The 27,342-nt window shown below is 40.8% G+C and overlaps 3 protein-coding genes and 1 non-coding gene across 11 annotated transcripts in view; 1 reads left to right on the top strand and 3 right to left on the bottom strand.

Moving 5' to 3' along the window:
- Nucleotides 1-998: 998 nt before the first annotated feature.
- Nucleotides 999-27,342, bottom strand: part of LOC109621391 (forkhead box protein D3) — an 85,008-nt gene continuing 58,664 nt past the window's right edge. The window contains exons 3-10 of one of the 4 annotated variants that reach the window (XM_029876736.2): nt 13,875-13,932; nt 13,255-13,450; nt 6,233-6,317; nt 5,538-5,905; nt 5,394-5,472; nt 4,999-5,059; nt 4,845-4,913; nt 999-1,784 (exon numbers count right to left, since the gene is read on the bottom strand). In XM_029876736.2, the coding sequence (XP_029732596.2) occupies nt 1,693-1,784; nt 4,845-4,913; nt 4,999-5,059; nt 5,394-5,472; nt 5,538-5,905; nt 6,233-6,317; nt 13,255-13,450; nt 13,875-13,932 (1,008 nt within the window). In that variant the 3' untranslated portion in view covers nt 999-1,692. Of the gene's footprint in view, nt 1,785-4,844; nt 4,914-4,998; nt 5,075-5,393; nt 5,473-5,537; nt 5,906-6,232; nt 6,318-13,254; nt 13,451-13,859; nt 13,933-27,342 lie in introns of all 4 variants that reach the window. The other 3 variants (XM_029876735.2, XM_029876733.2, XM_029876734.2) reach the window with 3 other exon arrangements.
- Nucleotides 1,915-1,986, top strand: Trnae-cuc (transfer RNA glutamic acid (anticodon CUC)). The gene has a single exon. It is a non-coding gene; the product is annotated as a tRNA-Glu (tRNA).
- LOC134288874 (uncharacterized) lies at nt 20,782-23,232 on the bottom strand. 3 transcript variants are annotated; one of them, XM_062854795.1, is made up of 3 exons: nt 21,104-23,232; nt 20,961-21,043; nt 20,782-20,903 (listed from the first exon to the last, which is right to left on the bottom strand). In XM_062854795.1, exon 1 carries the CDS (start codon nt 23,199-23,201, stop codon nt 21,216-21,218), a length of 1,986 nt encoding a protein of 661 aa, XP_062710779.1. In that variant the 5' UTR covers nt 23,202-23,232; the 3' UTR covers nt 20,782-20,903; nt 20,961-21,043; nt 21,104-21,215. The 3 variants fall into 3 exon arrangements, with proteins under 3 accessions (XP_062710779.1, XP_062710778.1, XP_062710777.1); XM_062854794.1 differs by having other exon boundaries at nt 20,961-23,232; XM_062854793.1 differs by having other exon boundaries at nt 20,782-21,043.
- LOC134288873 (uncharacterized) lies at nt 23,432-25,499 on the bottom strand. Of its 3 annotated transcripts, XM_062854792.1 has the most exons (3): nt 24,197-25,499; nt 24,054-24,136; nt 23,432-23,996 (listed from the first exon to the last, which is right to left on the bottom strand). In XM_062854792.1, exon 1 carries the CDS (start codon nt 25,494-25,496, stop codon nt 24,309-24,311), a length of 1,188 nt encoding a protein of 395 aa, XP_062710776.1. In that variant the 5' UTR covers nt 25,497-25,499; the 3' UTR covers nt 23,432-23,996; nt 24,054-24,136; nt 24,197-24,308. The 3 variants fall into 3 exon arrangements, with proteins under 3 accessions (XP_062710776.1, XP_062710775.1, XP_062710774.1); XM_062854791.1 differs by having other exon boundaries at nt 24,054-25,499; XM_062854790.1 differs by having other exon boundaries at nt 23,433-24,136.

Raw genomic sequence — 27,342 nt, 5'->3', positions numbered from 1 at the left:
AATTTTTGTTTACCACAACAAGTTGACCAAAAAGTGTACAAAACCGTAAAACATGAACATGTTTCATCTGTCGCATATTTTTTTTTCTACTTTCGATTTATCTAGGTAGTCAAAGGTCAAAGCTAGAATTCGAAAGACTGAGAGTAGTTCTTCCAAATGAGGGATCACAATTCAGTAACAAATTTTGAAAACGACGTATAATCAATGCTACACCGTTGATTATACGTCGTTTTCAAGATTTGTTACTGAACTATTGTTTTGTTGGAAAATCTGGAGAGTTCTGGAGAGCTAAAAATTTGCAATTTGAATGGAGATTTCACTTTTTTGCGCTCCATCCCGAATGGGATATTAAAAAAAGGAATTCAAAATTCAATATACGGGTTTACTTCAGTTCTTAAAATTCAAGTTAAACCATGCCATCATTTTCACAAGATACTTATAACAAAATAGGTGTCACTTTGGTTAATGACTTGCATCCTCTCCAATTAGATATCCGTCTCTCCGTATTCCCATCTCTGTCAACTGCTTGACATGGACTCCAAAAAGCGTATTACATCCAGCTCCTATTGCACAGTTTTCCCTTTTCCTTGGCTACTTCCTCACGAACACATGCCAGCTATGCCTAATTGAGACGAGACAAAAGTAGCAGCGCAATTTGAGAGTGAGTCGCGCCTTAGGTCGCGCCTGTCTTCACTTTTTCATGATGTAGGCAAGACGCTCGTATATCATTCCGGCTCATGAAGATCTGTACCGAACCATTCGGTGAAAATTAATTGCCGGTCTAATTGCTGCGCGTCAACGAAGTAGTTAAGTAAATTACCTACCTTCTTTATGTGGTCAATCCAATCTCATCTTGATTCTTAGGAAGAATCATGATGCTGGTTACATTCATGTGCAACAATTTCTAGATGATGAATTATGGAAACCATGATCAATGAAGATATTTGTTTATGTGATGTCTAACGAAGAATTTCGGATTCATATTAACACACTTTCAATGCGAGTTTCACTGATTTTATTCGATAATATGTATACGTCAATTGTAATATGAGTTTTACAGGGTACAAATGTTCGGACGGAAATTTTATCATTTACATCAATCTGCCAAACACGGATGTGAAAATTTTTGTGTATGTATGTGCATTTTCCTATATGTGCAAAATTACTTATTGCTAATTCACGTTTACTTTATTAAATAAATAATTTAGGTTTATAGCCTTGTTCTGTTATATCTTTGCTGTGACCTTACGCTAGAGATCCCAAAAAATCTTTGATTTCTTAATCACTAGCTAATCGTATTTACAATAAGACATGTAACATCTCTCATAAGTATGTTTTGTACAAAGTTAATTTTGGTCTAGGTTTCATCCACCTTTCTTCCTAGAAAACGTTTATAAATGCAGTTGTACCTTTGCGCCTAGCTGTATAACTTTGGTTCGTTGAAATCTTTCAGGTGGAGTTTTCTAAAGTGCTCAAATCACAAAATTCATTCGGTACAAATTGTTTATTTCTAATTTTACAACAGAAGAAAGTTGGAGAACTGAGTTGGCTACCTGTAACCGAAACATCCTTCATCGAAGGCAACCTCCTTGCTGGTGGTGGGGGTGACCAGTCGTTGACTGAAGGTTGCGGTGGTTGCCGTAGCAGCAGTGTTCGCAACCGGGGAAGCGTTGCCAGCAACCTTTGTCTTTGTTACGGCTGCGGAAGGTAGTTTTTCTGGTAGTTCTGCTGGGTTGACGTTACACTCATCTGGTTGGGTATCTCTTCCTTCACCACTGGCAAAACTGTGGGGTGACATGGGGGGAACGGAGAATTTATCAGTAATTAATAGGTTATTGTTAATGATGAACGCCAATTTCTGTAGTGTTGTGTAAAAAGAAACAAAACTAGACTTTAGACTGTACCTTTCACATGTCCCATATTGTCTAGTGGTTAGGATATCCGGCTCTCACCCGGAAGGCCCGGGTTCGATTCCCGGTATGGGAAACTTTTTTTGTGCTAAAGCAACAATTTTTAAACACGTCAAATTACAGTCTAATTGGATTTGGATTGGATTTGTATTGAATTTGGATTGGATTTGGATTGGATTTGGATTGGATTTGGATTGGATTTGGATTGGATTTGGATTGGATTTGGATTGGATTTGGATTGGATTTAGATTGGATTTGGATTGGATTTGGATTGAATTTGGATTGGGTTTGGATTGGATTTGGATTGGATATGGATTGGATTTGGATTGGATTTGGATTGGATTTGGATTGGATTTGGATTGGATTTGGATTGAATTTGGATTGGATTTGCATTGGATTTGGATTGGATTTGGATTGGATTTGGATTAGATTTGGATTGGATTTGGATTAGATTTGAATTGGATTGGGTTGGATTTAAATTGGATTTGGATTGGCTGTGGATTGGAATTGGATTGGATTTGGATTGGATTTGAATTCGATTTGGATTGGATTTGGATTGGATTTGGATTGAATTTGGATTGGATTTGGATTGGATTTGGATTGGATTTGGATTGGATTTGGATTGGATTTGGATTGGATTTGGATTGGATTTGGATTAGATTTGGATTGGATTTGGATTGGATTTGGATTGGATTTGGATTGGATTTGGATTGGATTTGTATTGGATTTGGATTGGATTTGGATTGGATTTGGATTGGATTTGGATTGGATTTGGATTGGATTTGGATTGGATTTGGATTGGATTTGGATTAGATTTGGATTGGATTTGGATTGGATTTGGATTGGATTTGGATTGGATTTGGATTGGATTTGGATTGGATTTGGATTGGATTTGGATTGGATTTGTATTGGATTTGGATTGGATTTGGATTGGATTTGGATTGGATTTGGATTGGATTTGGATTGGATTTGGATTGGATTTGGATTTGATTTGGATTGGATTTGGATTGGATTTGGATTGGATTTGGATTGGATTTGGATTGGATTTGGATTGGATTTGGATTGGATTTGGATTGGATTTGGATTGGATTTGGATTGGATTTGGATTGGATTTGGATTGGATTTGGATTGGATTTGGATTGGATTTGGATTGGATTTGGATTGGATTTGGATTGGATTTGGATTGGATTTGGATTGGATTTGGATTGGATTTGGATTGGATTTGGATTGGATTTGGATTGGATTTGGATTGGATTTGGATTGGATTTGGATTGGATTTGGATTGGATTTGGATTGGATTTGGATTGGATTTGGATTGGATTTGGATTGGATTTGGATTGGATTTGGATTGGATTTGGATTGGATTTGGATTGGATTTGGATTGGATTTGGATTGGATTTGGATTGGATTTGGATTGGATTTGGATTGGATTTGAATTGGAATTGAATTGGATTGGGTTGGATTTAAATTGGATTTGGATTGGCTGTGGATTGGAATTGGATTGAAATTGGATTGGATTTGGATTGGATTTGAATTCGATTTGGATTGGATTTGGATTGGATTTGGATTGGATTGGATTTGGATTGGATTTGGATTGGATTTGGATTGGATTTGGATTGAATGTGGATTGGATTTGGATGTGGATTTGGATTTGAATTGGATTTGGATTGGATTTGGATTGGATTGGATTTGGATTGGATTTGGATTGGATTTGGATTGGATTGGATTTGGATTGGATTTGGATTGGATTTGGATTGGATTTGGATTGGATTTGGATTGGATTTGGATTGGATTTGGATTGGATTTGGATTGGATTTGGATTGGATTTGGATTGGATTTGGATTGGATTTGGATTGGATTTGGATTGGATTTGGATTGGATTTGGATTGGATTGGATTGAATTTGGATTGGATTTGGATTGGATTTGGATTGGATTGGATTTGGATTGGATTTGGATTGGATTTGGATTGGATTTGGATTGGATTGGATTTGGATTGAACGTGGATTGGATTTGGATGTGGATTTGGATTTGAATTGGATTTGAATTGGATTTGGATTGGATTTGGATTGGATTGGATTTGGATTGGATTTGGATTGGATTTGGATTGGATTTGGATTGGATTGGATTTGGATTGGATTTGGATTGGATTTGGATTGGATTGGATTTGGATTGAATGTGGATTGGATTTGGATGTGGATTTGGATTTGAATTGGATTTGGATTGGATTTGGATTGGATTTGGATTGGATTTGGATTGGATTTGGATTGGATTGGATTTGGATTGGATTTGGATTGGATTTGGATTGGATTTGGATTGGATTTGGATTGGATTTGGATTGGATTTGGATTGGATTTGGATTGGATTTGGATTGGATTTGGATTGGATTTGGATTTGATTTGGATTAGATTGGATTGAATTTGGATTGGATTTGGATTGGATTTGGATTGGATTGGATTGGATTTGGATTGGATTTGGATTGCATTTGGATTGGATTTGGATTGGATTTGGATTGGATTTGGATTGGATTTGGATTGGATTTGGATTGGATTTGGATTGGATTTGGATTGGATTTGGATTGGATTTGGATTGGATTTGGATTGGATTTGGGTTGGATTTGAATTGGATTTGAATTGGATTTAGATTGGATTTGGATTGGATTTGGATTGGATTTGGATTGGATTTGGATTGGATTTGGATTGGATTTGGATTGGATTTGGATTGGATTTGGATTGGATTTGGATTGGATTTGGATTAGATTTGGATTGGATATGGATTGGATTTGGATTGGATTTGAGTTTGGATTTGGATTGGATTTGGATTGGATTTGGATTGGATTTGGATTGGATTTGGATTGGATTTGGATTGGATTTGGATTGGATTTGGATTGGATTTGGATTGGATTTGGATTTGATTTGATCTATTTGTGTACTTACTTGCTGTATCCCAGGGCGAATAATAGGTTTCGAATCTTCGGGTACATGGAGGAGGTGTACTTCCTGAAACTAATAGAGAAACAGTTATTAATGATCACACCTTTAGGGTTACCAAGAGCAACTCTGTAGAATCTACAAAGTAGATTGATCTTACCCAAATTGTTCGATAAGGTTCCATAGGTGTTGATGGACACAGATTGCACCGGTTGTTGCAACTGAAAATCGTTGAACTGTATTAGGTACACAGATAAAAATTATGAAAATTACATATCTTGTAAAATTCACTGAAGTCATTTGCACTACGAAACCTAACCTCCAAAATGCTTGACAACCCGCAGGTCATTTAACAGATCAAGATTAAACACAAGCAAGATAAAGACAAAATATCTACTACTTTACTGCCGTCCGCCTCTGCTTATGTTACAACTGTAAAATGACCTGAGAATTGTCAAATATTTTGGAGGTTGTGTTTCGTGGTGCAAACATTTTGTAGGATAGGATTATTGAAGTAAGGAAGAATGCATGTCCTTCCAATTCTAGGAAACTTACCTGCGTCGAGTATGAGTAGTTGCTCCTCGTTGGACACGGTGTATACGAACCCAACTGAGAAGCCTGCATCCATGGTGTGCTGAAATGAGTTACAGTTTACTAATCAAGCTTCCAACAGCAATACGCACTCATTCAATTACTCACCTCGGTTCGTACCGCGTATACTGGTAGGGACTCTGGGCGAACACCGGTCGGCCAAAGTTGCCCGGATTCGTCATGTACGAGTCGCCGAACATCTTGGAGTAGTGACCCGTCCGATAGGGTCGCTTCATTCGCCTCCGCCGCTTGTAGTTTCCGTTCTCGAACATATCCTCGTACTGGGGATCCAGCGTCCAGTAGTTTCCTTTGCGTTCGCCTCCACCTTCGCGGGGGATTTTCACGAAGCACTCGTTCAGACTGAGGTTGTGCCGGATCGAGTTCTGCCAGCCCTTTTTGTTCTTCTCAAAGTACGGAAAGCGGGACATAATGTAGCCGTAGATTTCACTCAGGGTTGCCCGCTTCATCGTGGAGTTCTGTGGGATCAAATAACCGGCGGTGCAGTTAGCATAAATTAATTAAACCTTTGGGAATCAAGAAGTAAGCATCAGATTTGATGATTATTATAAATTAGATGTTTTAGTAATCTTTTGCGCGTATGTGCTTTCTTAAATTCGGTAGGAGTCGCTAGTGCCATCGAGCAGCCGGTCGGATTAAAACGTGATTAATAAATTCTAGCTTTTATGAATGTGGGCAATTTATTTTCCCTAGTTCAGAAGGTATCTTTTTTTACACGTTCTAATTTTGGAATGTCAGATCTTGCTTCTCCTGCCTGCACGGAGGTGGTAATTTATTTTACTAACCTGAATGGCCATCGCTATTAGTGCAACGTAACTGTATGGTGGCTTGGTGTTTGAATTTCGATTCACGCTGTTGGGACTCGCTGAACTGGAATAGAAAAAGGAGAACGTTGAAGTCAGTAAGGTACATTTAGGTGCTTGGTATTAAGGTGATATGGAGGGAAATGTTGGTGTAAAGTGTCAACAGACCAGATGATCCAGAGCAGCAGAAAATTAGCACTGTCATGAACAAGAAACGATAAAGCTCTAGAAAAAGGCAAGACAAAAAAGGTTGATAGCTGAAGCGCAGAAGTATGTATCAAACAAAACGACATGCGGATAATATGCTTTAAAATAGTTAATTGTAGCGATTCAATACAAAATAAACAATGACTTCTAGAAGGTGACTAAAACATCAATTTTTCAATGATTTTTAAGAAATGTAAGTACGCTTTAAAATGCACTAAATTCTATTTTGAGATATACAAAACAGGCCTAAATATCAGCCAAAAATACAAAAAATTTGATTTTCCACGAAACAAAAATTACAAAAATGCTCAAACTATACCCCGTCGAAAGGCGGGCTTGGGTATTAGAGGGTTAACTACTTTTGGATTTCCTCCTCCTCCTTCGGAATTGATTTAGAATGTTTCTGGCATTCCTTTTTAGATTATCTTGGGTGCTAATATAGTCCATGAAAATATTTTGTTCAACGCCCAGATCTTTCTGCTAAAAACTTAATTCTTAAAAAAAAAATTGGAAGAACTACATTAAAACCTCTTCTTATGCAAGTTATTTTTATGCACTTTTAATTTATACACCTTTTTTATGCCCTACTTAGAACCAATATTGTGTATTAAAAATTTTAGTAATGACGGTAACTATTGCAACGGCGCCCAGGGGGTGTTTGTTAGGGAGCGCAAAGGGAGGTTGCAGGGGCGTTTCAGGGGCTCCCAAGGGGCTTCAACGGGCTACCAGGAGATCTATGGAGGGGGTTTTCGGGAGTCTCATTGAGTTTTCAAAAGCATTGCAGAGTTTCAAAGGATTTTATACGGGCTTTGGAGGCGTTACAGGAAGTCTCAGCAGTGGCGTAGCTAGGAATTTGGGGGCCCGGTGCGGAAGCAAATTGGTAGGCCCCCATGAAAATTACATAATATGTACATATTTTACAATGATAAATCTATACATTTAACTGTCGAATAATCTCACTGTTATCTCTCTCTCTCTCTTCTTGGCGTAACGTCCTCATTGGGACAAAGCCTGCTTCTCAGCTTAGTGTTCTATGAGCACTTCCACAGTTATTAACTGAGAGCTTCCTCTGCCAATGACCATTTTGCATGTGTAAATCGTGTGGCAGGCACGAAGTTACTCTATGCCCAAGGAAGTCAAGGAAATTTCCTTTACGAAAAGATCCTGGACCGACCGGGAATCGAACCCGTCACCCTCAGCATGGTCATGCTGAAAATCTCACTGTTATATTTTGTACAAAACTTTGAAAAAATCTCGCTTTTTGTACTCAGTATTCCAGTGATGCTGGCAGTGATGGCCAAAGGAAGGTTAAAAATTATCTATCTTATTTTATTTTCTGTTTTCCTTTATGTTTTTTTTTTTCGGGAGCGCGAGATTTTTTTATAAGAATTATGCTGAAAATGTTTTAACAATTTATTTAGAAATTGCACCAAATAATCATTTATAAACGCTTTTTAAGATTGCTTTCCTTTTTTCTTTAAGAAATTTTTCTTGAATAATAATTTGTATTCAAGAAACTTTTAAGTTGTAAATACAAGGCTATCATTCAGTATTCCTCTAAAAGCACTCCTTCAGGAATAATATTATTATAATTAGCCTTATTAATGAGGCTTTCAATTCCTTGGCTGGTTCACCTCAGACATGCAGGAATGTTTTCAAAATACTACAGAGTAACTCAAAAGATTCTTGCAAAGGCTTCAACAAGTATTTCTCGAAATATTAGTTCAAGAATCTATCAATTATATTCTGAGGATTCATCTAGAAGATCATCTAAAGAATTCTTTCAAAATTCCAGAAAAAAATACTACAAAAAATCATCAATGATTCATTTAGAACCAGATGTTCTTCCAAGAAATTACATCGGGATTCCCTCAGAGGAAGAGAAGCCCTTCTAGGGTTTCTTTAAACATTCTTTAAACATTCTTCTCTTAAACAAAATTCCTTCAGGATTTTTCCAGAGATTTCTTTAGCAATTCTCTTGTGATTTGCCCAAAGATTCGTTCAGATTTTATTCAAGTATTCTCTTAGAGTTTCTTCAATTGATTTCATTCATTCATTCCTAAACTGATTTTTCCAGGTATTTTACAAATAATTTTGTACAAGAAATCTTTTGGGGTCTTTTTATGCAAGGATTTCTTCATGTATTTATTTAATTACTACTGCAAGGGTTTTCCGGAGATTCTTACACAAATTCCTCCAAGAAATTCCATAGGAATTTCTCCAGGGGATGCATTGAGTGTTTTTTCTAGATTTTTTTTTTAGAAATTCCTGTAATAAACCTATTCAAGGATTCATAAATTCCTCCTGAATACTTTAGAAACTCAAAAAAAAAGAGTTCTTTCAATTCTCACAGAAATTCCTCCTAGAAATTCTATGGAAATGTCTTCATACATTTTTAGGAAATTGTTTGTGATCTCTTCTGGTAATTATCTATTTTTTTGGAAATTCTTTTGGTAATTCTCTTGAGATTTTTCTCGGTCGTTCCGTTGTAAATTCGTGGATTTATTTTTAATTTGCAAAGATGTATCTCATAGAACATCAAAAGTAATAACAGACGGAATTTAATAAAGAATTATCAGAAGAAATTTACAAGGTAAGCCTGGCTTACCGGTTAAGCCGAGGTGAAGAAATCGGCCCTTAAATTTACAAACGAATCGACTAATTAATTTTCAAAGTACCTGTATGTGTGTCTGACAGGTTTTGGGCCGCTGAATCCGAATCCGGGCTCAGATTTGTTTCAGGACGCCACAATTTTGAGCTATACCTCAATTTATAGGGCAAAATATGCGATTTTGGGCTTTTTTGACTGCAAGCCGTTAAGCACGGAAATATTTTTTTTAAGCAATTTTTTTTTTTTTTTTTTTGTATATATATTTATTAACAAAACAAAAACAGTTTTACATTTTTACAATTACAGTTCAAATGTTTAGCCTACTTCTTAGCAAAGATAACTACCAAAACAATGGTTGAAAAAACTTCTATTTTCCCACCTCATTTCACGGATTTCTTTTTTAAATACATACAAACTTGGTAATGGATACCGTTTTAAATTGAAAGAAATTGTCCGAACTGCTAACCATAAAGCCGCTTTTTCATTTTCTTTAGAATCGTTTATCTCGTAATGTAGAATATCTTCTAAGTTACTCAATTTAAAGCAATTAAAAGGTAAAATGGTCAATTGACATCTAAATTTACGACTCACGCAAAATATTTCGTTTTATCAAATCAAATTTGAAAGATTTAAGCATTTTATGTTAATATGTAAACTTGCATGCAATTTTTGGGGAGTGGTTTGTATCGTACCTAACATAACCGCGGCCCAAAATCTGTCAGAGACACACAAGGGGCCTGCAACTCTAAACTCTTCATAGTTTCGCAAAATACGAAAAAATACTAGCCGAATACTAAGCAGGTTTGAAGAAAAATCGATCAAAGAGCCCTGGTTTTCAGCACCCTTGATTTGGTTTTGAACTGGATGACAAGTAAAGCAATTCATCGATAGCACGTAATGAAAGAGGAAAAAGTGTTCAGGTTCCTGAATTTTGACGAACTGTGGCGGTTTGATCACGTCCAGAGGAAACATAACCCCCTGCTGGGAGCAGGTCTTTGACCAGAACTTGATCATCCCACGTACCACATGTTCCGTCAGTGAGGTGACTTTTTCCAGGAACTGCACCACGCAGTGCGCGGATAATCGATTTTTAGGAACAACGCTTGTGAAATAAATGGGTGAAACTTCGTAGTGAAACTAACGACGCAGCGATACCTACTGTGCAGAGGTGGGTTTAAGAACTTACATAAGTACATGTTAGAGGATTGTGTTTTCTTGGCTGATTGAGAAGGACTCACGGATCCAATGCATTATCATTTGAATTGTAATGAGCCAATGTTAAATTAGAGAGGGAATGAAATCTTGCTGGTCGTTCTAGCTCATTTTCACAAGAAACATCCACACACGTTGTAGCTCAGATCTTAGTCAGAGAAACGAGGGAAACAGTTGATGGAAGATTTCATTCCAAGTCTTTATTATACCAAACAAATTTACTAAATTGTATATCTTCTTGTACATACGAGAAAAAGATCACATTGACTTCAACTCATACTCAAAAGTTTGCCCCTGTATGCTAAAAATCTTCAGAGCTTAGAGAATAGCTATTTCTTATTGAAACAGATCAATAAATTGGATTACAAACTTGTAAGCTGTAATTATAATTGTTGATTGAATAAATCTAATGGAATTACACATGGTTTTACCTATTGAATCACAACTTTTAGATGCCGTGAAAACACAGTTCTTCTGCAACTGCACGTCTCATGTCGGTACACAACAAACTTCACTTTGTTTATCCATAGCAACCATGTGTAGTTTGCTCTTGAGACAGACCAAAAGTTAATTTTTGTTAAGCTGTGCTATTGAAAGAATTACAATAGTAATTGTCGGGTATATGAGCAAAGGGACTGCTGGTAGAACTTTTAGAGAAATTGCTGAATTCCGTAACAAATTTCCAAACCCAAAGAATTTCAAAAAGTTCTGTCAAAGATATTTTCAAAAATAATAACCTAATTCAACTTTGAATATTATTGCCGAGAAATTCCAAAAGAGTTATGCCGAAATAGTTTTCAAAAACATTTGCAGAGAAAATTCCAATAATATTTTTATATGAACTTTCGGATCAAATCCAATCAAAGCATTTCCCAAGAATTTGCCAAAAAAACCGCCAAAAGATATTTGAAAGTTTTTTTAGGTAACTCACAGAAACTCACCGAATAAATTACCAAAAAAATGCCAAATGAATTATCCAATAAATTCCCGTAGGGATTGGCATAGAAGTTTCCAGAAAAGTGTTAAAGTTATTCCGAAAGTTATTACCAGAGGTTTTCTCAAACGAATTGTCAAAAAAAAGTCAGTGAAAAGTTGCAGACGAAATTCCCAACAAAATTTTCGTAGAAATAGAAATCTAAAGAAGTTCGTAGAAATAAAAATCAGAAGCCATTTTTGTAGCATTTCTGAGAATTAGTTGAAGAAGTTTCCAAAGGAAATGCCTAACAATTAATCATATATATCGTCAAAGGAAATTTCCAGAGCAATAGCCGAATGGATTCTCATATTAATGTTTAAAGATATTCCACAGCAGTTTTATGGCACTAATGTAGCAGTTATGCTGCTTGTTGACCAAAACATACCGTGCATCTGAAATGCTACATAACCGCTGTCTGATTTTCAGTAGCATTTCAATATCTAATATAGGGTAGTTTAGCAGTCGAACTGCTATGATGCGGCAGTAAGCAGGTCAAATGCAGATATAAAACAGAAATTCGGCTTATTCAAATGCTTATCGGTTACCTGGGTATGTACAGGGGATGGCCAAAATGTTTGGGATAGGCAACTTTTTTTCTCTCACAAAAAAGTTCAACAAGCTATAACTTTTCATAGAGCGCATCAAAAAATCTCACATTTTGACTGTTTGTCAACCTATTTTGTGTGCATCATTGGTACAAATTTGGGCTCGATTGATTAATATTTCGCAAAGTTAGAACCATTTGCGTAAAACACTATTTTTCGGACAACTCATTTTTGAGGTGTCATATCTCGGAAACCAGTGAACCGAATTGAATGAAATTTTGAACGTACACTAACAATATGTAAACGCTTCACAAACTATTCCAACATATGTACTTTTTAAACGTTGAAAAAAGTTATCATAGATTGACACTTTTTGGATTTTTCTCGAAAAAATGTATTTTTTTTACATCAATGTCAATAAATTTTAGTGTTGATATCCAAAGATTTTCCACTTCTGTTCTCAAGTTATCTCTAATCAGATATATTAGAGCCTATTTGGATTGAAGGAAGAACACATTTAGTAATTTTTGTGTGGCATTGTAAATTTGACCTATTTTTCTATATATGGGTAAAAATTTCAATACGGTATAACTTAATTCGCCGTGAGAAAATATTATATTTTAAGACGTCGTATTAAGTATCAATATATTGTTGATAAACGTTAAAAAATTCATTCAATTCGGTTTACTGGTTTCCGAGATATGACAGTTTAAAAATTTGTTATCTAAATAATAGTGTTTTACCCGAACGGTTCTAACTTCGCGAAAAATTAATCAATCGAGCCCAAATTTGTACTAATAATGCACATATAATACGATCGATCAAAACGATCAATTCTGACTATACATGTCGATGGTTGCTCCTCCGTGATTGATCTGAACTGAATAAGGGGCTGGGACATTCCACTTATTCTCAAAGTGCAATTTTAGCAGCTCATGTGTACCAATAATGCACATATAATAGGTTGACAAACAGTCAAAATTTGAGATTTTTTGATGCACTCTATGAAAAGTTACAGCATGTTGATCTTTTTTTTGTGGGAGAAAAAAAAATGCCTATCCCAAACATTTTGGCCATCCCCTGGCCCTGACAGCGTTATAAAAGTTGTTCAAAGATTTTTGAGTGGGATAATCCAGTTTGTACGTATCTAACACGGTTACAATGAATGTCTGATCTAGTATTGTGCTGGTGAGCTTTTTAACTAGATAAGACTAGATAGATAAACTTGAACTATGCTTGAGAAGAGGGAAAGCAATTCGGACGACGCGTGCTCAGGACCCAAATCAGGACCGACTTGTCAAAAAACAAAAAGGATTGTAGCAGAGAACTTAGTTTTTAAGTTACTTAGCTAGTTTGATGAAGATGGAAGCTACATTGACATTTCTCGACGTTATCAACTATATTAAATTCCATAACAATAAGCAACAAAACAGTACCCAGAATTGCAACTGACCTGTTGTTTGTACTCCTGTCATCACCCACCATGGTGCTGCCGTTGATTGTAATTTCATCTGTCTTGATGTTCGTGGTGGTCGGCAATCCATTGGCGGCCGCATCCGCATTGTCCGCCTCCTCGTGTACCCTCTCGATGACGGTCGGCAGCTGTGGCGGTCCTGGCGATTTCACTTGATCGTACGCGGGTAGTGCCACTGGAAAATATGGTACAAGATCACACCCACAAATGGGAAAGCTTGCGGTTATTGATCGTTTCACAACAACAACAATGGGTTACATTTACGCAATCGAAATGGCCAAGAATACGCTAAGATGGGGCTTGTGGTACATACATCGATGCGTCACGTGTCAGTGCCGATTGATAGCACAGTTGCCATGGAACACTGAGAAATGATTCAATGGTCTGCTTGTCTGCTTCATCGATGACACATATGTAACGATCATGGAAGCATGCTGAGCCGAGTCAGTATTTCAATGGCAATTTGCGGCTGCAAGTGGTGCACGGACAAAACTATTTACGCTCGCGGTTATAATAAGTGTTATCAAAGGAGGATTGTGCCTCTTTCGATTGTTTACTATGAACAACGTAACAACTATACTAACCAAGTTCATGCTCACCTAAGTGACTGAGGCCGTTGAAGGATTCTTGCTTGATCTTTGGTAGGTTTATCAGATTCTAGAAGGAAAAGGGAGAAAAAAATGAAATGAATTATCAATTGAATGTTTAAACTACCTGGGGAGGAAACATAATATGCAAACAAATTTGTGCTGAGTAATCAACTTATGCGAAAAGTTTTAAATCTTCCATAATGAATCATAACACTTGCAAGTATAGTGTGTTTCCGCGTCGATTGAACACAAAACTGCAAGCAATGCTTAAGCATATCCATTCATTTCATTTATTTAGTTAACATCAAATTCATGATATGTACTACTGAATCAACAATTTGCCGCCATAATACTCGATTTGCAGCTGCAGCTCTCCAACGTCGGTCACGCCCTACACTCGCCAGATCACGCTCCACCTGGTCCGCCCATCGTGCTCTCTGCGCTCCACACCTTCTTGTACCAACCGGATGGTTAGCAAACACCAACTTTGCATTCTTGCAACATGCCCTGCCCATCGTATCCTTCCGGCTTTGGTCACTTTCTGGATGCTGGGTTCGCCGTAGAGTGCAGCGAGCTCGTGGTTCATCCTTATCCGCCACACACCGTTCTCCTGCACGCCGCCGAAGATCGTCCTTAGCACCTGTCGCTCGAAAACTCCGAGTGCTTGCAGGTCCTCCTCGAGCATCGTCCATGTCTCGTGTCCGTAGAGAACCACCGGTCTTATTAGCGTCTTGTATATGGTACATTTGGTGCAGGGGTGAATCTTTTTTGACCGCAGTTTCTTCTGGAGCCCATAGTAGGCACGACTTCCACTGATGATGCGCCTTCGTATTTCACGGCTCACATTATTGTCAGCCGTTAGCAATGAACCAAGGTAGACGAATACTTCTACCACCTCGAAAGTATCCCCGTCTATCGTAACATTGCTGCCAAGGCTTGTCCTGTCTCGCTCAGTCCCACCTACCAGCATGTACTTTGTCTTAGCCGCATTCACCACCAGTCCGACCTTTGCTGCTTCGCGTTTCAGGCGGGTGTACAGTTCTGCCACCGTTCAAAATTTTCTAACAATAATATCCATGTCATCCGCAAAACAGACAAATTGGCCGGATTTCGTGAAGATCGTACCCCGGCTGTTGAGCCCGGCTCGTCGCATAACACCTTCCAGGGCGATGTTGAATAGTAGGCAGGAAAGTCCATCACCTTGTCGTAGTCCCCGTCGAGATTCGAATGAACTGGATAGTTCACCCGAAATCATTACGCTGTTCTGCACACCGTCCATCGTTGCTCTTATCAGTCTGGTAAGCTTCCCGGAAAAGCTGTTCTCGTCCATGATTTTCCATAGCTCTGTGCGGTCGATACTGTCGTATGCCGCTTTGAAGTCGATGAACAGGTGGTGCGTTGGGAAGATCTGGTCCGTTGTCGACCGGCCGTCGATGAAACCGGCTTGGTAACTTCCCACGAACTCATTTACTTTAGGTGAAAGACGACGGAAGATGATCTGGGATCATATCAATCTGACAGCTTTAATTATATATCGTACTATACATGCGTTCCGATGCATATCTGTTGGTGAGTTCGTTCCATATTATTTTGTTAGAACCATTAACGAATGATTTATCAAAGTGAATCCTGTAATCCAACAAATCCATCTACTAGTTCATTACTAAAACTAGTAACGCGGATCTTCAACTTTGCACATGAACAATGTAGCTATGGTGTGTTTTTTGTTTGGATCGATTTAGCATTTTGACAAATTACGAAACAAACTGAAATAAGCTGAAAATTCGAATATTTTGGTTTGTCACCGAATCGCCAGCAAGTGGCATTACAATCTCACCAATTAATACATGCTCCACCCACATACTTGTTCACACCAGACCGTACTAATCTGGGCCATCTATATTGAAGAAACGCAACCCATTCCGTTCGCGTCATCGGATGTTCGCCTTAATGCAAGGCTTTGTTTTGGCCTATGTTCTGACACCACAATCGTCGTCAGCCGTCGGAATGGGAGAAATCGCTTTCCATGTCACTTGTAGTTCGGTCAAGCAAAGTATGGTATTTCCGATACCCCCTAATCTGCCCACCCCACGCTCCCACACCGAGGGATCGTGCGTGAGATTTAACGGTATTTGTTCGGTCCATTAATTTGGACTTGGCTGCTCGTGTTGCCGGATCAAGATGAGTAAGATACGAGCGATGTGAAATATTTACATGCTCAAGCTAAGAAAATAGCTACCTCTATCAGATGGTCGGTGGAGCCAAGAACAGGTTGATGTTTTGCAAATCTTGTGATGAAAAACAAAAATATTTATCTCTGCTAGTCAAATTATTTAGATTGATTACTAGAAACAGCGTCGTACTGCATGGGTCTCCGTCGATAGCGATCACCGTGAATGAAATTGCACTTTCAGGCTCAATCGGCAAGAAAAAGAACGAATCTAGTTCAAACAGCACGATTGATTGTAATAGCTCCCGTTAGACAAACCATTTACTAAGAGGAAATATTCGACTCCGTGCCATCAAACGACCACGTTGACACAGTTGTAAATGAGCCGGCAAGACAGACATTAGCAGCACGTCGTCACACCGATGGCGATGGGATGCGATGGATACGGTGGCCGCGGCGGTGGTGAGTGAAAATCTCTTTCTGAGCCCCGTCCAAGAACGACGAGACCGTGATTGATATTAATCTGTGGCAGTTTCAATTTATCACACCATCAACTCAGCGCCCAAAGTCCCAACGCCCAAAGTCGACGACACTCGAAGGAAAATTTCTGTGAATATGTGTACGCTTGGTTGATTTGCTGCTCAATTGGGCGAATAGTTCTTTTCCGACGACGGCCTTTTTGTCAGCTAGCAGGTCCTCTGGGAAAGCAGAACCGTGTGCGACTGGTCGTCGGCCGTGGTGAGTAACATTATACTTCCATTTGTTCTGAACTTCGGAACGTGAGGTGACACTGCTCTGCGCATATTACGCCCGATAGAAAGAAAGCCAGCTGTCCCGTATATTTCAGTTGGGCAACAAGCCATGCGACGCATCCATATAGTGGTTCTTTCTTCTGTTCTATGCGTTCTGCTAGCAGCGATTTAATCCATAATACTCCCACGATTTAAAAATATAGTCATATCTCGGCACTATACTGATGATACCGTATTTTTGTGGCATTTATCGTGTGGAAGTGTAGAATTAGCTATAAGTTAAAATACACATTAATAAAAACAAAACAAAAATCGTGTGGATAAATTTGGCACGTGTTGAAATTTGGCTCGATATTCAAGATGTCGATTTCAAGACAGTACCTAAGGGATGTGGGACGTGAGACTTGGTGGGACCATTTAAGCGGAAGTTCTTACATATATTGGACACTTGCTCCGTTGGGATCGATCTGCATATGAAGTCATCCAAGAAGAACGAAAGAATGGACGACTCTCATGAGTTCATTCAGTGTAATTTGAAACTACGCGGAACTGTCGGAACGTTTTACGACACTTTCATGTCTATGATCCACTCGTCGGTCGACGGATACCTCCCAGGTCCAGAAATTCCACTATCTCCGTGCAGCCTTGAAGAGAGAAGCGGCTAGACTGATCCAGCCCATCACGACCACAGCGAATAACTATGCAGTCGCTTAGGATACAGTGTCGGACAAAATAATAAGACCACCAGCCATTTTTCATACAAAATGGCTAAGTTTGACGATCTGATGCTCGGTTTCTAGTGAACCGATTTGGCTGAAATTTTGACAGCCGCCATGGAGTTACGTGAATTTTGATTTGTATTTGATTGATTGAGTTCTGTTCACTACATCAAAAGTTACAGATATACGAAACGACAAAATAATAGGACCACTTTCAGATTACCATCACCAAAGGATATTTGAGAGTATCTGATACTTGATAATTGATAAACAAGTACTAAAATTAAGGATGCCATTTAAACTTGGGGACATTTTTATGGAATTGGCAACAAATAACCATCATAAAAATCTGGTGTTAGAATTTTGTCGCACCGTATATCTGTAACTTTGGAAGTAGTGAACAGAACTCAATAAAATTAAAAAACAAATCAAAATTCCCGTAATTCGAAGTCGGCTGTCAAAATTTCAGCCAAATCGGTTTACTAGAAACCGAGTACCATATCGTCAAACTTGGCCATTTTGTATGAAATAGGACCGCTGGTCTTATTGTTTTGTCCGACACTGTACGTTGGTGATCCGCTACTCTAATAAGGCCATTCTTCGCAAAAAGCATATATGTACGAGCCCTTTCGAAGCACCGCAAGTTCCCGAACAACCAAAACGTCCAAGGCATGCATAAAATCGTTGACAAATGTCAGCGCCATAAGAAGTTCCTTGAACAACTAGGGGAACCCGTTGACCAGTTCATCTCAATCCTGCTCGAATTGCTGGAGGACAAGCTGGATGATGCGTCACTCACCGCTTGGGAGGAGTCTATCAGGACGGATGCACACTTAACGTATGACAAGATGGTCGAGTTTTTGCTAGCGTTACTCTAGACTATTTTCATCAATCGTCCACAGAATCTTCCTTCCAAGCCATCTAGACACCCGTCAGCCCAGAAAAATCCCAGCCAGCTTAAGTTAGTTCGAACGTCGCTCCTAAAATTTCGACAAAGTCCTTTCCGACGTGCCCCGCATAAGAGAAGCAGGAGTATTCGATTTGCGATTGATCTATTTTCAGATCCACAAGGCCGAATGAAAGTGGTACCTAATGGAGAAGATGTTTTGCAGCAACTGTTGCCGCAGTGACCGCTTTGCTCACAGCTGTCGTTCGAAGTTCTGTTGTAAGCACTGCTCAAGACGCCATCATTCCATGATTCATCTCGGATCTTCCAAAATGTAGAAATCCACTCAGTATCTGGAAATCCTTTTCCAGGTCCATCCAGTATGGTCGCAGTCCCAACACCCGAGGTCGTCTCTACTGTGAATTCGTCGAACGTTAGCGTTTTATTGGCATTGTTGGTGCTCATCGTCGTCGATGTGTATAGCAAAAGCATCTAGCCCGTGCCCTCTTGGATACAGGATCCCAGCTAAACGCAATCAGCGAGCGCCTATGCCAGCTACTGCATCATCCTCGCAAAATCATCAATGTTCCGATAGCTGGAGTAGATAATACGGTTACCGATCTGAACCTTCATGGTACTACGAAGAGTCACCAATGAAACGCCTTCAACCTCGTTCTCAACTTCGCGGAGGACCATTTCTGAAATCCTTCGCCCACTTCTTTTGTTTCCTCCAAGATAATCGATTCCGTCTGACTGACCAAGGTCATCTACTGGTCGGGGCAGTATTTGGCACGATAGTTGCAGAAAATTCGAGAATCCAGTAGAGTTTGGTAGGCAACCCATGGTAACTTGTCATGTGGTGACAGTTATCTCTCTCAGTGAACAGCTTGAACGATTTTGGCGTATCAAGATGCTAAATAGATCCAATTATTCCGTCGATGAGCAGTGCGAGCACTACTGTTACCGTGGGACGGTTTCTCACGACCCGAGCGGTCGTTACGTTGACGGAAAGTCAACACACCCCGAGCATGATCAAATCATTGTATCGTCCAAGCTGACCGCTACTCGAAGGCTGAAGTTGTTGGAGCAAAGATTGGCGAAGGATGAAAGTATGATGATTCATTATAACGATTTTTTTTGAGAATACGTCGCTCTCAGCCTCAAGACATCAGTCCTCGATGATGAAGAGTGTAGTTTGAACACTTTTTCACCCGCACCACCCTGTACCGAAGGAATCGAGCATCATCACGAAAGTGAGAGTGGTATTTGCTCTGCCAAGACAAGCTACAGATACTCTGTCAACGATTTCCTCCTCGGCAGCCCAGTTGTACAGGTGAAGTCTTCAGTCTCCTCGTCCTCAGATTTCGGAAGCGTCCGATAGCGCTGGATGAAGATATCGAGAAAGTATATCTCCAAGTATCGATGAATCCAGCGGATCGCCCGCTCCAGAGAATTGTGTGGCCTTTCGACACTTCAGAACCGATTCAGACATACGAATTTGTAACTGTCACCTACGACCTCGTACCATCCATCTTCCTCGCCACCAGAACAATTTTGCAGCTCGTCGAGGATGAAAGCTACCCATTCTAAAAAGGAAGAACATCTATCAAGAAGAACGTGTACGTGGACGATCTAATCTCTGGCCACAACAAAGCAAAGATAACCGTACACATTGTAGTTGCTACTCCGTGATTGACCAGAACAATCGAATTTGCATAGAGATCCAATGAATGGTGCTTGGGATACACTCTCAATGTGGACAGTTCGAGTGCAATATTTTAAAGTCAATAACGGCGCCGGCCACGTCCTCACGGTCATCGGGGAAGCGAAGCAATGTTAGTTCGACAACTGTTGTTACTAGAAACCGTGGAATCCACAGCATTCCCACAGTTGTCTCGGGAAGGAGTATTTGTTAGTAGGGTAGGGTATGGTATGGATCTTGGAGCCACCTTTGGTAGGTGATATGATCCACTAGTTAAATGAAAATACACGTCACGGTCTTCATCACGATTATGATTTATTTGGTCGCGATAGTAAGGGTTGTACATACGTCAACGATAGTTCAATATTATACGCGTCACCGCATTGATCGTTTACTTAACCGTGAAAACCGACCTGCCCACGAAAGTTATCGCGTGCTTCTGATTCTAAATTCAACATTCGCGTCCCCATCTCTCTATCGAGAAAACCGACCGACTCACAAATATAGTCTCGCGCTTCTCACAGTAATGAAATTAAAGTAGACGGAGAATAAACTTTGAAGCTTAAATAGCTATTTTCGAATTATGTATTTTTTTAAGAGTACCTGTGATCGACGGCCGTTGTGGTAATTCAGCCAATTATTTTCTCATTGATTGTTGTGAGCTGCAGTTACTTTATTCTAACTTGTAGAGGTTCGACTGGGAAGTTGACTTATTTCTCGGGGATTTCGGCTTTCAGTCAAAGAAAAGCGTTGATTTTCTTATCTCATCGCCAACGTTTCGATCCAGATGTTGGGATCTTCTTCAGGGCCTGCGGTTTATTCGTTTAATTAGGATGGTTAACAGACTACATAAAGGTTACACTTACTCGAAATTAATCAATTTTGTCTAATCCCGTGTACATCTCACGGTTGATTGTCTCGTTTTTGAATTTGCACTGCACAAGTCTCACTGTGGATTTAAAGCCGTTAGAGAAGTAGTTTTGGGAACACGGGATATAAGGGTACATACTTTACTGCCAGCACCCTCGAAGGTAGTGGGTGGGTGGTACAAAATGGGAGGTCTACACCAGGAGGATCCACGACACTTGCCAACACTGCCAGAGCTAACAGCTGATCGAACATTACTGAGGGATTTGTACAGTGTGTGGTGTTTGGGTGGTTGTGTCTGTCTGTGTTAGTTGGGATGGGTAGTCGTTGGAGTCGGGTCGATTATAACTATTTGTAGACGACGCACGACTCTCCTCCTCTCTTCGGGTTTTGATAGAGGAGAGTAAATGTGCGTACGCACAGCTTAGATTATCGGTATCTGTCCGATGGTTGACCGTGTTGGATGTAGTCGCGATCTGGCACATTTCCAACACTTGCAGAGCTTGCTTCTTGTACGTTATATCGACGATAGTGGGATTGCTAATGTTGAACCGGTGTTGGTGGGTGATGCAATGGTTGATCAATGCTGATTTTTCCCGTAGTTGTTGTACTGGAAGATCGGTATATTGCTGCCCTTGCGCTAGATGCTGTTCCAGTGTGTTGACATGGGTTTGGTGTCCATACATGCGATTGCGGAGTTTATTCGCCGTCATTCCAATGTATTTGCCGGGGCAGTTTTGACAGTCGATCCTGTATATTACGTTGCTTTTGCTCATGTCCGGTACCGGATCTTTAGCATTACGATACAGCTTCCCCACTGTGTTGTTGTTGCTGTGTGAAATCCCAACAGCGAGTCCACTGCTGTGTATTATTCGTTTTAGGGATGGTGTCAGGCCTTGGATGTATGGGATCGATCGATAGATGGTTGGTTTATCCGGTGTGTCTATACGCTGTGTCTGACGCAATAGACGATTGATGAGAGCTGAGGGGTAATCATTCTTTCTGAGGTGTGTATGAATCAGCTGTTCTTGTTGTTCCGAACTGCGAGTGGTGCTCAAGCTACGGACCCGGTCGATAAAATTCCTGGCCACCGAAAGTTTTTGATCCATGGAGTGGAACGAGAAAAAGTTAAGAATTCTACCGGATGCGATAGGCTTGGTATACCAGTCCGTTTTGATGGTGCCATCTGGTAGCCTAATTACCAACAAATCTAGGAATGGTAGTTGACAGTTAACCTCAACCTCGGATGTAAACACAATCCTTGGGTTCATTGTGTTGAAAACATCTAACACTGCGTTCACTTGGTCTTTATGAAGCACAAGGAACAAATCGTCCACATATTTACGTATAAACTGCGGAAGAATGTTAGCAGTTCGTAATGCTCTCGTCAACAGATTCTCCATAACGATGTCAGCCAATATTGGAGAAAGAGGACTTCCCATTGCCGTGCCTGATATTTGGTGGTAGAATTTTTGGCGGAAACAAAAGAAACTGCCACTTATGCAGAAGTCCACAATTTCCAGGAAAAGATCCAGGTTTATGTTCGTATTAACCTGTATCTCGTTCCACATCATAATGATGTCGTGGATGACGACGTCTTTAGTAACGTTGGTGAACAACGATACTGCATCAAAAGACACCAGTACGTGGTCTGTCGGTATTGTCAATTGATTGACGTATGCGCAGAACGTTTTCGAGTCCACGGCATTATACTGACTCTTGAAAGAATTTTGGAGTATGTCAGCTATGAACTTACTCAAATGGTACGTAGGAGATGTTGTGTTGGGAACCACTGGCCTGAGCGGTAAGCTCGGCTTGTGTGCCTTCGGCTGTCCGTATATACGAGGACACACAGCGTTGTAGCTTGTGAGTCTGTGTTTCGTTCGGGCATCTATCAGCTGTAGCGCGTACAGTCTCCTGACGATGTTGTTGTTTCCCCGTTCGTACCGGCTCGTTGGATCCGAGTTTACCTGCTGATATGTACTGGTATCCCCGATCAGCTGTGCCATCTTGCTGTCGTAGTCATCCAGATGCATTATGACTGTACGGTTCCCCTTGTCAGCTTCGGTGATCAGTATGTTCGGGTTTGATTTGATGAACTTTTTGGTGATGTTGCTTGCGGTTCGACAGAATTTTTCCAGTGGATCGGTCCCGAGAGGCCTGTTCTTGTTGACGAAGTTTTGTGTCTTGTTAATAATCTGACATCTCGTTTGTTCCCGGACGGCGATATCCGTGTGCATAGCTAGGATGTTTTCGACATCCGCGATCAAATGGAAGAACGGCATCTGTGCTATGTTGGTGTATGGGAGAGCGAATTTGGGGCCGAGACTCAAGAGGATGAGGGTTTCTGGGGGTATGGTTTTGTTGGTGGCATTCAGAACAGCGCTGGAGTTTTCCGTCGGCAGTTGACTCTGATTTACCGCCACGGAGTTGTTCATCAGACGGCTATATTTCCGTGCGGTTTGTTTTGATTTTCGACGGAGGTTGTCGTGGTATGCAAACTCTTGTGTTAGGAAGTAGTGTGCGTATGTGTCTCGATCGGTGTTGCTCACTATTTGCTCTCGCAGTGCATCCAGCTCTTGGTTTAGTGATCGCACACGATGACAGGTATCCTGAATCTCAATGTTTAGCAGTGACTTCTGGAATCGGGACACTGTCGAAGATAGCTTCCTGATGCAGGGACTGCTCGATGCAAGAAGCTCGTTTGTGCAACGGAGAGAGTGGAGAATGTGTGAGGGTACAACTCCGTTCCGCCGGCATTTCAGCAGGAACTCTTTCCGACTTTGCATGTTGCCCAGTTTCGTGTTGTTATTGGCGTAAAGCTTCAGGAGCTGAACGGTCGGTGCGCCGTATCGTTCGCGGACTTCGGTGTAGAAAGATGTGCGTGCATTTGTCGCCATTGCAAATACTTGTAGAGGTTCGACTGGGAAGTTGACTTATTTCTCGGGGATTTCGGCTTTCAGTCAAAGAAAAGCGTTGATTTTCTTATCTCATCGCCAACGTTTCGATCCAGATGTTGGGATCTTCTTCAGGGCCTGCGGTTTATTCGTTTAATTAGGATGGTTAACAGACTACATAAAGGTTACACTTACTCGAAATTAATCAATTTTGTCTAATCCCGTGTACATCTCACGGTTGATTGTCTCGTTTTTGAATTTGCACTGCACAAGTCTCACTGTGGATTTAAAGCCGTTAGAGAAGTAGTTTTGGGAACACGGGATATAAGGGTACATACTTTACTGCCAGCACCCTCGAAGGTAGTGGGTGGGTGGTACAAAATGGGAGGTCTACACCAGGAGGATCCACGACACTTGCCAACACTGCCAGAGCTAACAGCTGATCGAACATTACTGAGGGATTTGTACAGTGTGTGGTGTTTGGGTGGTTGTGTCTGTCTGTGTTAGTTGGGATGGGTAGTCGTTGGAGTCGGGTCGATTATAACTATTTGTAGACGACGCACGACTCTCCTCCTCTCTTCGGGTTTTGATAGAGGAGAGTAAATGTGCGTACGCACAGCTTAGATTATCGGTATCTGTCCGATGGTTGACCGTGTTGGATGTAGTCGCGATCTGGCACATTTCCAACACTTGCAGAGCTTGCTTCTTGTACGTTATATCGACGATAGTGGGATTGCTAATGTTGAACCGGTGTTGGTGGGTGATGCAATGGTTGATCAATGCTGATTTTTCCCGTAGTTGTTGTACTGGAAGATCGGTATATTGCTGCCCTTGCGCTAGATGCTGTTCCAGTGTGTTGACATGGGTTTGGTGTCCATACATGCGATTGCGGAGTTTATTCGCCGTCATTCCAATGTATTTGCCGGGGCAGTTTTGACAGTCGATCCTGTATATTACGTTGCTTTTGCTCATGTCCGGTACCGGATCTTTAGCATTACGATACAGCTTCCCCACTGTGTTGTTGTTGCTGTGTGAAATCCCAACAGCGAGTCCACTGCTGTGTATTATTCGTTTTAGGGATGGTGTCAGGCCTTGGATGTATGGGATCGATCGATAGATGGTTGGTTTATCCGGTGTGTCTATACGCTGTGTCTGACGCAATAGACGATTGATGAGAGCTGAGGGGTAATCATTCTTTCTGAGGTGTGTATGAATCAGCTGTTCTTGTTGTTCCGAACTGCGAGTGGTGCTCAAGCTACGGACCCGGTCGATAAAATTCCTGGCCACCGAAAGTTTTTGATCCATGGAGTGGAACGAGAAAAAGTTAAGAATTCTACCGGATGCGATAGGCTTGGTATACCAGTCCGTTTTGATGGTGCCATCTGGTAGCCTAATTACCAACAAATCTAGGAATGGTAGTTGACAGTTAACCTCAACCTCGGATGTAAACACAATCCTTGGGTTCATTGTGTTGAAAACATCTAACACTGCGTTCACTTGGTCTTTATGAAGCACAAGGAACAAATCGTCCACATATTTACGTATAAACTGCGGAAGAATGTTAGCAGTTCGTAATGCTCTCGTCAACAGATTCTCCATAACGATGTCAGCCAATATTGGAGAAAGAGGACTTCCCATTGCCGTGCCTGATATTTGGTGGTAACATTTTTATCGCTTCAATATTAGGTCAGCACCAGACCAGAGCTACAAGATTAATTTGCAGATATCACCAGACTCCAGTAGTCCTCATGAAAACGCATTGGCGAAATTTTTCCTTCGAACAATGCATCCCCATCGCAACTGCCAGAAACACGCGTCACTTTTCGTTTTTTTTCCGCTACCCGATCGAGATCCCCATCGCAACTGCCCCAAACACGCGTCACTTTTCACTTTTTCCTTCGAACAATGCTACTCGATCGAGATCCCCATCGCAACTCGATCTAATCTCTGGCCACAACATCATCGAAAAACTCGAAAGGTGGTTTCCGTTTCCACAGTGATTTTTGGGAGAACTTACATAAAAGATGGAAGTTCCAGGGAGTTTTAGTGGTGTTTTGGAGAGTTCAAGGGTCAAGATGGTACTTTAGAGGCATTCCATGCGAATTTCAAGGGGATTCAGGGAGGTTGAGATTTGTTTAGAGTTATTAAATCCATTTTAAAAGCGTTTCAAGAGATGTAAGGGGGTTTTCCGAGGGGTTGAGGGAACTCTTGGGCCTTCATGTACCTCCAGATAAACCCCTGAAAACAACCTTAACTTCCCTGAATCGCTCCTGAAACCTTGTAACTCTCATTAAACTTGGCTGAGACGTACCCGAGACCTTCTGACGTCCTGAAACCCTCTAAAGCACCATTGGAATCATCAAAGACCTCCTGAAACGCCCCTAGAACCTCCTGCTATTCCCTCCGGAATTCCCTGAGACCCCTTAAACCTCTCTTGAGACTCCCTGAAACACCCCTGAGACCCCTTGGGACCCTTGAGATCCCTGCAACCACCCTTTACTCGCCTGTATAAACGCCCTCCGGCCACCGTTGCTATAGATACTGTCATTATTACATTTCTTATGCACCATTATGGGTCATGAATAGCTCTCTCTCTCATAATAAAGATGTTAAAATTAGATATTTGGAATGCGACCAGGGTTTTTACAAATTGTCCCTCTGTTATTGGCTATTTCCGGTAAAAATTGGTTTTAGGCGGAATTGCTTAATAGCTTCCAACGTTTCGGCCCTTGGTTTGTGCTTTCCTCAGGGAGGTTATAGGCGTACCGCTTTTCATCGCCCTTTGCTGGGGCTCTGGGCTGCTGTCGGAATGGGTTTTGTGGATTGTCTGCAAGTTTTGTTTCTGATTTTGGATGGTGGTGGGTATAGATTTTAAGGGTGAATTTTTGGATTTTTGTTTTTTCCACTTCACCGACCACTAACTTGGCGTCTAGACACTGTGTACTTTAGATCTGCATAAAATAACCCGTATAAAAAGAGGATTTAGTGTTCAAAGATTGTCCACGGCCATACTGACCACAACTTGTGTTGTCACGGTAAGAGCTTGCAAACATTTTGCATACATTTTGTATGGGATGAAAAATTTGTGAATATGGGGGTGTGAACATAGGCTAGTGATATTTCCCTTGGTTGTCTTTCCCCTAATAAGCGTCTATGACAACCCGGATAAAAACCAACCATAGGGTGTATGGTGAAAACCATTCCTGCACCATACAGTGTACCAGCTACAATACAGTGTATTGTAATGGAATGGTCCAGCAAAAGCTTTGCAAACCTCGCCTTCGCATGGCCAGCGCGTGTGGGATACGAGACAGCGACGGCAGAGTTTGTTATCCTTGACGAAGTTCCACCGTCCGTCTATCGAAAGCTTTTTGAAAGCCCCACAGCTTGCTGCTGTGTGGTCGTGAGCACCGCACGCAGGACAGCTATTGGTTGCATCGCCTGATCGGTATTTGCCGCTTTTATTCTGCCCTCGCCTCTCTCC

Source organism: Aedes albopictus, chromosome 2, assembly GCF_035046485.1.
Source record: "Aedes albopictus strain Foshan chromosome 2, AalbF5, whole genome shotgun sequence".
Taxonomy (NCBI): domain Eukaryota; kingdom Metazoa; phylum Arthropoda; class Insecta; order Diptera; family Culicidae; genus Aedes; species Aedes albopictus.
Note: the sequence above shows the minus strand (reverse complement) of the source record. Positions and strands in the feature narration are given on the sequence as shown.